Raw genomic sequence first — 12,458 nt, 5'->3', positions numbered from 1 at the left:
ATTTAAAATACATGACTTAAGCCACGGTCTATTAATGTGTAAACATGGCAAATGAATTTATCTGAAAACATGTTGACTGTTGAAAGCTGAGAGAATTAGGGAGGGATACAAGGCTGATGGAAGGTTCTGAACTCTGGCTGGCTTTTGAGAAAAAATGAATATGATGAAAAAAAAGAAAAGAAAATTAGAGTGAAAACAGAATTGCAAGGATAGAAAATGCTGGCCTATGAAAAAGTATTAAAGACAGGGTAATCTTGTAAAAGAAGGAATGTGAAAGAAGATAATAAGGGGACTACTATATTTTTCAGAATATAAGACACTTCGAAGTATAAGATGCTCCTAGCTTTTGTGGAACAAAACAAGAAAAAAAATCTGCCTCTGCCTTCACCTCCCAGCAATTTGCCTCCTTGCAGCAAACAGCCTGTTTCAGTTTCAGTTTCAGCACAGCCTGATTAGCACAAGCAGCTGATTGTTGGTTGGATCAGCCTCCTGACCATCAGCTGTTTCAGGGTGCATAGCCTATTGCCGCCTCTGCATGCCCCATTTTTGGCCTCTGCATCCCATTTTCAGCCTCCGTACACCCCATTTTTGGCCTGTTCTGGGCAGCGGGGATCAGAACAGGCGGAAAATGGGGTGTGTGGAGGCAGAAAATGGGGCATGCAGAGGCCAAAAATGGGGCGTGCGGAGGCAGCAATAGCAATGGCAATTGTCAGGAAGTCGATCCAACTGACAATCAGCTGCTTGTGATAATCAGGCTGTCCTGAAGCTGAAACAGTCTTTTTGCTGTTTGCTGCAAGGAGGCAAATGTCAAAGAGTGGGGGCTGGTGGGCAGGGCTTCAGCAACATTTGTTGTATAACACACAAGACATTTCCACCCACTTTTGGGGGTGGAAAAAGTGTGTCTTATACTCTGAAAAATACAGTACTTGGGACAGAATGAAAGGAATTATGTTACAAAGTGCCACAGAAGTAAGGCAAGGATGCTTAGATATAGATGAAAATATAGTTGCAAAAAACATTGCAAAAGGCACTGAACAAAGAATTTTGATGCAAATAAAACGTTTTTGGAAAAAATGAAGGGGACTAAACCAAGAACCTGTAAACAGAGTAAATGAGGACAAAAATAACACTGATAAAATAATTTGAAATGAAGTGAATGGAAATAGATGTAAAACTGAGGAAATGATCTAAAACGAACTTGAAGTTAGAAAATGTTGAAAAGAATATTTTAGAAATTTATGTGGGAATAATATTGATATTTATTTTAGTTAGTTGTACATGAAAATTCACATTTCCCTCACAGAATATGTTGCTTGGTATACAATGAAGTAATATTTGAAGAATTATACTTGCACTTTTTGCTACAAAATTGTATATAAATTAAAGCATCTTTTCAGAACTAGAGTATTATTTTCAGTTCCAGATTTCTAGAAACATGAAAGTTTTATAGGAATTTATGGGATTGGGATTCTGTTTAGAGGTTGGGGTTGCAAAACAATGTAACATCACTGGAATCCAATTTTTTTTAAATACCATTTAAGAAGTGGTGTATGCTTTAAAGTGATGATCAATGTTTTGCAGTTTCTATATATATATCTACCTTTCATATATTATGGAAAAGACAGATCAGTAAAACTTTTGCTGAAACTATTAATATCTGTCTTCTCTTACTACCTGTAAAAGCATTTTACAGGCAGATTTAAGATTCATGATCTGATAAAAAATCAATTTGTGTTCTAAAAATAAGTTACATCACATTAATAATTGGGGTGATCTGCGCTAACATAGACAATTCTCAACTGTACCCTTTGGAATATACTTCTGGTGCCTCTTTTTCCAAAGATCATAAAATTAATAAAACAAAATTACCTCAGCCAACTGGAAGAGTGCTGATTTTCTACAATGCTTGATTGACTCAGGGCCCTTCAACTGGAAGCAAAGATATACAGATTTTAAAATAAGCAGAAAGGAATTAAGTCCTTTAAGTGAAAACTAACACATACATGGAAAACTTATTCCTTTTAGGATATTTTATTCTGGCAGTACTAGCATAATCTGTGTTGTTCCTACCAGTGTTATCCTAAAAGTTACAATTTTACTGTAGATTCCAAGATTCAATGTCTCATTTTTTTCACAATTCTTCTGAACCCCTATCAAAAAGTTTCAGGATTTCAAAGTAATTTTGGTTCTCTCTTTAAAAATGATAGGTAGACACACAAGATCATATTGTGGAAACTAGCTGACTGCTGCTTTAGCTTAATTGGAAATTTACAAATGAGAAATTTATGGTTTATTCTACAATCAATCCCTGGTTTCATCAGTCAATCAACCATGCTTTCCTTTTTTTCACCTTTGATATTCTAAAAAGAAACAGATGATTGTGGAAAAGTAATTTTTTTTTCTTATGCAAAAATTAGTAGTCAGCCTTTGATCTTTTCATTTCAAAATTGGTTCCGAGATGCTATAATACATTTAATAAAATTGTAAGAATTTTACAATTTTTGTAAATGCATACTATTTGCATACTATTAAATGAGAAATAATGAACTGATGCTATTAGAAATTTGCCATCTTAAATAGGGGTGGGATGCAAATATTTTAACTATCGGTCCTGTGGGCATGGCTAGGTGGAAGTGGCTAGGTGGGCATGGCCATGTCACTGGGTGGCATGGCTTCTTCTTCTCACTCTTTTTGTGCAGCACCCTTCCTGCTCCATTTTTTTTTCCTCCTGGGCCCCAGGCAAGCCTCCTGGGGGGCGTTTTTGCTCCCAGAAGGCTTCCCTGAGGCCTGGGAAGGCAAAAAATGGAGCATGGACACCCCCCGTGTGCCCCTTTTTGCTCCTGGGCCTCAGGGAAGCCTCATGGGTGAAGCAGTAAGACAGCGAGGGGGAATCTCTGCACAGCTGATCATCAGGAGGAAAAAAAATACTGGTTCAGCTGAACTGGTAGCTGTTGTTTTACTACTTGTTCGCCCAAACAGTAATATTTTTTACTACCGGTTCGCCCAAACTGGTAGAATCCCACCACTGATCTTAAAATTAGATAAGTATGGAAATAAGAAAAATGTGCAAGAAATAGTAAAATAGGGAAAAGACTGATAAAAATGTGAAAAAATATGTGAAGATGGAACAAAGTTTTACATATGCAGAATTAAAGCATATTTCTCACTGATATTCAGAATCCTGACTACTGTTTTGGTTGTCTCTGAATTATTAAACATATACATAACTAATGGATATTGTATATGTATATACTAGAAGTACAGTACTACTGGTACAATACTTCTCAGTAACTTCAAGGAGAGGGAACTACAATTCAACATATTATTTGGATTTATTACATCAGGTAAGTAATTTACAAATACTCAACTCAAAAGATAATACTATAGTTCATGTTTAGTGACAGCCTCGTTTGTAACTGACCATTTGCAACTACAAGGATATCTGAAAAAGTAACTAACGACTAATTCTAGCATTTACAACATTTGTGGGTCTATAAAACAAGGAAAAATGATGTAGGATGATAAGAAAAGTCGTGGTTAACAACTGAGTTGCTGGTCCCAACTGTGATTGCTAAATAAAGACTACCTGCATTCAGATCAGTGCTAGAATCAATATGTGACATGCCCTTGCTGTGAAGATTATTCTGCACATTATATTGCATTCTTTTCTTATATTGCCAATCCAATCCTCCATTTGAGCAGTATATAACTATCCAATGTGTAATTGGGATTAAAATCATATATAACAAAATATAACATATACAGCTACAGCTACATTATATTTTTTACAAAATTAAGAGTTTAGTATAGTTTTACCTCTGAGAACTGAAGTAGAGTTGATTCATCACTTTCTTTTGGATTTTCAGGAACAGTTCCCTTTGACAGATTTGAAGAAATCTAATGGAAAAGTATTTTTTCAAAACAACCACGAGGTTATTAACAGTTATATGTCAAATGACATATAACACAAATGATATTTGTGGCCACATTATAATTGAGCATTATTTATTTATCAAATATATGAAGCTGCCCAACTGAATGAAAGTGACTGTGTAGCATGTATGAGCATATAAGGAATATGAATAAACCATTTTCCAAAGCAAGTAGCTTTAAAAAAAATGATATAATTTAACAATGAAAATCTTACAAAAAACCCCAACCTCATAAATAGGCAAATAGGGAATAGCAAAAATAGTCTTCAACAGCTTTTATTAAATCAAAGATTTTAACTGAATATTTCTATTAGCTGAATGAAATTATGCATCTCATATTGCATGTTAAATGTTTAGAAGCACTAGAATAATGGTTAGCAGTTAAGGTACCAGACTAGAAACCAGCTGAGTTCTAGTTTCACCTTAGGCATGAAAGCTGGCTGGGTAACTTAAGGCCTGTCATTCTTTCTCATCTCTACTCACTTCACAAGATTATTTTTGTAGAAAAAAAAATAGAAGGACGAAGGAGTATTGGATATGATCGCTGCCTTGAGTTATTAATAATAACTCAAGTAATATAAAGGTGGGATTAAAAAAACTTTTGAAAAAAATAGTTTTTCCAATCTGAATCCAATACTACTTTATTTACAAGAAGTAATAATTGCATGATAACTAAGGCTGTCATGGAATTAAATTGTATTCCTTTAAGGAAATATTTTTCAGTAATTATAAACTGTTGCTGTACCACTTAACAAAAAATGGTCATTATAAGGAGTTTACCTCAGCAAATTGTAACATTGTTGAGTTTAGACATCCTTCAGTAGAATTAGGGGAATCAGAATGACATGTATTTGAAGAAACCTAAAGTAAACAATATAAGAAGGAAAATTTAAGGTTTGAACAAATAATCAAAAAAAAATTCAACAATATATAAGACCAATAACTTTTTTCTTGGAGATTTACAATATACTGGAAAAAAGGAAAATGTGTGTGTGAGAGAGAGGGAGGGAGGGAGGAAGAGAGAGAAGAGAATAATACCTATCTGAAGAGAAACTGAATAAAAGACAACAGTCATAAAAATTATAAGCAAAAAGACTTGCAGTAGAAATGTTGATTTAACCTAATTTGAAGAAGAAAAAGGAACAGATAAAAGACAAGGTTCCTCATATACTAAAAGAATTTTATAAACAAACAAACAAACAAACAAACAAACATGAGATCAGAAATAGGAATTCCCAACAAAAATGAGTAGAGTTAATATAAGGGTTGCAATCGCATTCAGGAAGACTAAATGCAAAGATCTTTCTGATTTTCATATACAAATACACTAAAGAGCAAACAACGATTATCTTCCATTCTACCATAAAACTGAAAGGTGGTTTAGGAATAAAAGTAAAACAGCAATCAGAACTTTCATTTTCATTTCATTTAAATTTCATTTTATAATCTAAAGGGTGCAATTTGTACTTAAATTTTTTTGTCACATAACTGCATTGATTGTTCATTTTCATTATCAGGTACAAACATTAAAAAGCATCTAAATCATTCACAGCTTTTTGCTACAAGAGACAGCTTCCCTATAATTAAGTTTTTTATAAGAAGCTAAGCAAAATTAGTAATTGTCAATATCCATGAAACTGTTTAGCAGATAATCATTACTACAATTAGCTTAATTGTCATAAAATATATTCTTAATGGAACACAATACTATTTAATCTCTACCAATGAAATACACATGAAAATTACGAATGGAAAAGTGTTTTTTTCTGCTCTAACACTATTAATATTTCTCCTAATTTATTCTAATTAAAAAGACTAAAGTTTAGGAAAGATTAGAAAAGATGACAATCATAGGCATTGTTCTGCAATATATTTATGAGGTTTTTAGGAAGTGCCTTCAATCTACAATTAAATTCTTAGAACTTTGTAGAAATATGATTTTCTAAATGGAACTGTGATAGCATTACAGTACTGCTACTCTACTATAGTTTACGGTAGTTTACTTTATTTTGTCATTTCACCTTGCACAATGAAATTAAATGCCATCTTCAGTGTACATTATAACTATAAAAATAAACACAAACACACATCCTTCACATTCTATACAACTGAATTGAAAACCCAATATTGCATTAATATTGCACTATACAGTAGAATTCAATATAGTTACTGCCCTGGGAGAGAAGCTGTTTTTCAGCCTATTTGTCCTTGTTTTTATTATCCTGTACCATCTGCCAGATGATAATAGTTCAAAAAAAGGGTGCCCAGAATGAGATGGATCTTTAAGAATGTTTTGAACTTTCTTAAGGCAGCAGGAACTATAAAGCTCTTCCAAAGAGGGGAGAGGGCAACCAATGATCCACTGGGCAATGACATTAACCCTTTGGAGTGCTGTCCTATCTGCCACTGTGCAATCAACAAACCATACACAGGTGCAATAGGTTAAAATATGCTCTGTGGTGCAGCGGTAGAAGGTCACCAGCAGTTTTTCATTCAGTTGTTGTTTCCTGAGAAGTCCTCAGGCAATTGGAATTGGAATTTCTGTCATTCAGTGATGTGATCATAAAGCATGATGTTGCATGACTGCATTGCTTAGCAACAGCAATACCGGTTGCCATTGTCACTCCAGGATCATATGGGTCATTAAGCAGGAGGAGGTAAGAATTCCACACAATGAGTGCAGGGATGTGAAGGGGCTGTGGATGCAACAGCTAAGGGGGTGCTACAGAGCATGGGTGGGTTGAGGGGATTGTGGACCAGTGTGACAGAGTATGGATAGGTCAGCAGAGGTATGGTAGCTTGGTAATGGTTGTGGGTGAGCCAGAGCTGGAGGCTGGCAGGGCAGTGCTATAGCTTATGAGATCCCTGGGATCTTGTTCTTATTTCACAGTGGGGCTCCTAAAGAAAAAGCTGCAAGATCAGCTTCCAGAAACAACTTGTGATCTTCCCTGCTGTCTTTTCCACTAACCTTGCTAGTAGGAAACTGGTAGCGAAGGTTGCAAAGGTGGATCATATGACTGCAGTACATTACAAATACTGTAAGTATGTACTGATTGCTAAGTGCCCTAATTGCAATCATATGACTGTTGGGTACTGTGATGAATGGAACTTTGAGTACTGGTCATAAGTACCATTTATTCAGCATTGTTGTAACTCTGAATATTTGCTGAACTACTGGTCATAATCCTAGGACTGCCTGTACTTAAGCTGGCATAAATGCTTAGAGAAAATATTTATGCTGACAAATTCTCTTAATCTTCTATAAATTCGTGGATGAAGGCTTCCATTCATGAAAAAACTGAATTAACAATGCATCTACAGGTTGTCCTTGTTTAATGACCAGCCATACAGACAGTTATGCTGGTGCTGAAGAACACTTCTAACTGGTCCCTGCAGTGGTAGCCACTGCAGCATTTCTGCATCACATGATAAGAATTTGAATGTCAGAAATTACCAAGGCAATTGACAAACAAAAAAACAATAAGGCGCCTGGTCCAGATGGACTACTGGCAGAGTTGTATAAAGAACAACAAAATATTCTGAGCCAATCCCTATTGGAAGTTTTTAATGCAGTCCTACAAGAGGCAAAAATACCAAAATCCTGGACAGAAGCCAACATTGTACTGATACAAAAAGATGATGCAGACCAGAAACGGATCCAAAATTATAGACCAATATCATTCCTGAACACAGACTACAAGATTTTCACCATGATTATAGCTGAAAGACTCAAAAATTACCTAAACGAATTTATCCATAGTGACCAAAATGGCTTTCTGCTGAAAAAACAAACGAAACACAATATAAAGACAGACTTGGATATCCTTCAATTCTATGAATCACATAGCAAATGTCAAGTAGCACTACTATTTCTCGATGCTCAGAAAGCCTTTGATAATGTTAATTGGATGTTCTTATTACAGCAATTAAAATATATGAACATTGGCGAAAATTTCTTAAACATAATCATGGCAATATACTCAAAACAAGAAGCCAAAATAATAATAAATGGAGAAGCGACAAATAACTTTAATATACAGAAAGACACAAGGCAAGGGTGCCCACTCTCATCGTTATTATTCATATTTACACTTGAAGTATTAAGCAAGGATAATTCAGCAAGAGCCTCAGATAAAAGGGTTAGAAATTAAAAAAGAAAATTTTAAATTGCAAGAATTTGCTGACAACCTAGTGTTTATCATGGAAGATTCCCGAGCCACTTCTCAGCTGTGTTATAAAGCTCTTCTAAAGAGGGGAGAGGGCAACCAATGATCCTCTGGGCAATGACATTAAACCTTTGGAGTCCTGTCCTATCTGCCACTGTACAATCGGCCACTTCTCAGCTGTGTTACTTAAATGATCGCACGCAAATTGCATGATCACCAAACCAGTTGTTAAACCTGGAGAATCCCATCCCTGGTGCTTAGCAGTTGACTCGCAGTTACAATAGTCACAGCATCTTATGATTGCCATTTGTGCCAGGAAGAGGTTGTGAATTGTGATCATGTGACATAGCAGTTAATGACTGGACAGGATTTGCTAAATAATGGCAAACAGAGCAACTACAATTGCCGGCATAAGTTGGCACAAGCATATGATGTCACACTTTACTACCAAAGCACTTAGCAACAAAGTTACCAATCTAGATTATTGTTGTTAAACAAGGACTCCCTATATCCGTGAAGGCAAACCTTATGGCACACGTGCCACATGTGGCACACAGACATTTGTGCTGGCAAGCGAGCTGCAGGCAAACTTACCTCACTGGGCATGCGCATACCTCACAGCTGATTTTTGGCCAGTTTGAAGCCTTTTTTCGGCCTCCCAAAGGCTTGAGGAAGGCTTCTGCAGGCCGAAAACTAACCCCATTTCATCACTTCCTGTTTAACTGAAAATATCGGAAGTGACAAAACGGGGCTAGTTTTTGGCCTGCAAAGCCTGCAGAAGCCTTCTTCAAGCCTTTGGGAGGCTGGAAAAGGCCTTAAACCAGCCGAAAATCAGCTGTGAGGCGCAGTGCAGGTAAGGAGTGGGTGGGGGGTGGGTGGGGATTACGTGTGCATGCATAGAGGGCATGCACTGCCTTCTGGGTGCTGGCACACGAGTGCACACATTTTTTGGCATAGAAACCCAAAATTATTAGCCACCACTGCCCTATATTAATTGCTTTGGTTGGAAAAAGATTCAATTTTTACTTTATATTGAGCAATGTTCTAAGTGTTTCCAAGATTAGTGTAAATGGCAATTTGCATGTTTCAATGCGGAATTCAAGCAGCTAACAGCTCTCTTAAATAACAAACTCTTTAGAAACAGAAGGAGAAAAACTGTCTTGTAAAGAAAACACTACAATACTTGCTCATATAATGGCCATCCACAAAGACTCAAAATAGACTAAAATGCACAGCAGTCATTCAAAAAACTCAATTTCTCCATCTTCTATAAACCCTAAACATCTAAAATAAAAATTGTAACTAGAATATAATCAATCAAAATTCAAAGGAAAAAATGAATCTTAAATCACAAATGATTTAACTGTTTTACAATAAGCCAGCAAGCCAGGTTTAATTAGTTTCAAGCCACGTGGGACTTGTAAGCTAATGCCAGCACTTTGAACTTGATCTGGAAAACTATTTCAAACACGTGCAGGAACTTTAGCACGTGCATTGTACTATTCAATGGATTATTGTCACCAACCATCAAGCCACCATACACTGAACAACAGTAGTTTCCAAATTATCTTTAAAGGCAGTTCCAGCTAGGAAGTGTGGAATATTTTATCTGCATAGCGATAAGTGCCTGATTTGTAAGACCTTGCTAGTTTCCATGTCCAACAGCTGAAGGCTCCCCTGACCATGGCTCCCCAGGCCCCATCTGCTGCTTGAGTTTAGGGGAATCTTCACATTCTGATCTACTCCTTCAGTCTATCCGAATACAGAGCTAATCCAGCAAGTGGATGTTATGTCTCACCTGTACCAACAAGGTGAGAAGTCCAAATTTCCAACCGAATACAAACAAGAAAGTCCAGTAATTACAGGGTTAATTTCCTTGAGCTGATAAAGTTCTTGGCAGTCTCACACAAACTGTCTGCCAAGTCCGACAAGAAAGCAGGAATATAAATCACACACAGGATACTTCCGAAGCTTCTCTCACTAAGTAACACATTGTCCCGAACAAGTTCCCAGAGTGAACACACCCACTTTTATTCCCTGTGGGGCGTGTCAGTCCCTCATCTCAGTCTCTGATTCGTCCTTTCTTTCTGCGTTGCAGCTCACACTTTTGCCTGCGCCGTTGCCTCGCATCAAGCCAGCATTCCTCAGCTTGATCTTCAGTCAGAGGCTCTGATACGCTCTCCTGGTTATCTGCCGACACCTGAGGCACAATCAGGGAGGAAGGTCTTGCCGAAGAGGAAAGTCCTGGGGAGGAAGGCAACTCCAAATCCTCTAACAAAGCAGGCTCAAACCTCAGAGCCAAATCCTCCTCTTCCTCATTGTCCAAGTCTTCGTCCTCTAACAAAGCAGGCTCAAACCTCAAAGCCAAATCCTCCTCTTCCTCATTGTCTAAGTCTTCGTCCTCTAACAGAGCAGGCTCAAACCTCCGAGCCACAACAAGTGGATATGGCAGTTTGCCTATGAACTACCGACTGGGGAAGAAAATACCTCAAAACAAATGGGGCAATTGTATGGAACAGATAAAAAGAAAAAAATAGTTGGGTTCCTCAATGGTTTGAGGAATAGAAATGGAATGCAGCTAGTGGTGCTTGAAACAAAAATTCTTCACATTCACATTTTGTTTCAGAATCTCACTTGTTATTAAATGTAAGGAATCTGAAAATGATTCTTAATTAAATCCTTTGAAATCTGGAAAGCCCCATTTTGAGTTCTAAACCATCATTCTGGATAGAAATATACTTTTTGACCACTGATCAACTCCTGCTAACTGCAAACGATGCAGACATTTTGAATGTGAAACATTCTGAAACTTTTGCACATCAAAGAAGGAGGATTTTTCTTTGAAGCTATTTTTTCCATTGTCATTCAGATATCCTTTTTAATATAGAGGGAGTTCGTGTGGAACAGGTGGTTGAATGTAAGTTTCTCGGGACCATCATTACAAATGACCTGACTTGGAGTGCAAACACCGCTGCTTTAATTAAGAAGGCACAACAACGGTTGTATTTACTAAGGATTCTTAGGAAACAACAACTGGCTGAGAGTCTATTGACTACCTTCTATCGGAGTTCAATTGAGAGTATATTATCCTACTGTCTCTGTGTATGGTTCTCGAGCTGCACAGTGGCAGAGAAAAAGGCAATTCAGAGGGTGATCAAGATGGCCCAAAACATCATTGGCTGCTCACTCCCCTCTTTGGAAGAACTGTATAGGAATAGATCTAAGAGGAAGATACTTAATATATTGAATGACTCCTCTCATCCGGGACATCAGCTCTTTGAACTATTACCATCGAGAAGGAGATTTAGGGTATTAAGAACAAGGACGACCAGATTTAAGAATAGTTTTTATCCAAGTGCAGTTTTGAGTTTGAATGCAGGGTCATAAGAATTTTTGTGGAATTTAATGGCTGAGAGTAATGGGGTATTTACATTTTTAAATTGCATAGAGATTATTGTATGGTTGGTTGTGTTTAGTTTAAATTTTTTTTCTTTTTAGTGGTGTTTGTCCAGTTTTACTTTGTGGAAGAGCACCTCATTTCGTTGCACCCACTTGCGAGTGTAATGACAAATAAATTCTTATGTCTTAACAACTAAAATGGAGAATTTTCTCTTGATTTCAGATCTCTTGTAACTACATATATAAAAAGGTTTGGTTGTATTTCCTTAATCATTTAATTCTCATGCTGTACAATACAAAGAACTGTATCAATTTTTGAGGGAAATAAAGCTATGCGACAGGTTGTCTTCTGCCTTCTTTCCCTCATACTCTCTTTGTGCATACTCCTAATCCTCTAAATATAGGGGGGGAAGGCAGTGTCGAAGTAGTAGATATTTTATAATCAGCTCTTTCAGTTAAAAAAAAAACTCTTAAATGTTAAAATGATGTCAATAATCCAAGCAAAAGATGTACCAAATAGCTGTGAAACTACATTATGTAGTAATGTAACCTATTAAACATTTTCTTTTTTTAAAGAAATAATTAAACAGTAAAGATAATTACTTACTTCTTGTGCAGTCAAGGCATGTTCTCCTGCTAACAGTAGCATGCTGAGGCCTCCCATTTGCGTAGGATCTGACAGAAAAGAAATTATATATGGAAACATTTTAGTCAAAATATTTATTTAGAAATAGTTTAGGCAAACATCTTGCCTTAAACATCTGGAGCTTTAATAGTGAAGGAACCTGTAATAACTGCATATCTTAACCTAGAAGAAAGGTGTCTCAAAATATGTTGGGAAAAATGGATTTTGTCTTTTCTTGAAGAAAACTGTTAGGGGTTGTGTGTGTGTGTGTGTGTGTGTGTGTGTGTGTGTTTATATGCCTACATAAACAACCATACAGCTATTTTGACTCCTTTA

The 12,458-nt window shown here is 36.6% G+C and overlaps 1 protein-coding gene across 30 annotated transcripts in view; it reads right to left on the bottom strand.

Annotated features, from left to right (window-relative positions):
* The window catches only part of BBX (BBX high mobility group box domain containing), a 119,286-nt gene that overhangs the window by 19,425 nt on the left and 87,403 nt on the right, over positions 1–12,458 (bottom strand). For all 30 annotated transcript variants that reach the window (XM_026663959.2, XM_087966515.1, XM_087966508.1 and 27 more), the window contains 4 exons: positions 12,105–12,172; positions 4,713–4,793; positions 3,817–3,897; positions 1,870–1,929 (listed from right to left, as the gene is read on the bottom strand). In XM_026663959.2, coding sequence (XP_026519744.2) covers positions 1,870–1,929; positions 3,817–3,897; positions 4,713–4,793; positions 12,105–12,172 — 290 coding nt within the window. The remainder of the gene's footprint in view (positions 1–1,869; positions 1,930–3,816; positions 3,898–4,712; positions 4,794–12,104; positions 12,173–12,458) is intronic.

This window comes from Notechis scutatus, chromosome 5, assembly GCF_049901735.1.
Source record: "Notechis scutatus isolate UNSWTSFEM ecotype Mainland chromosome 5, rNotScu1.2, whole genome shotgun sequence".
Taxonomy (NCBI): Eukaryota; Metazoa; Chordata; class Lepidosauria; order Squamata; family Elapidae; genus Notechis; species Notechis scutatus.
The sequence above is the reverse complement of the archived record's forward strand: the minus strand, read 5'-3'. Positions and strand labels throughout refer to the sequence as shown.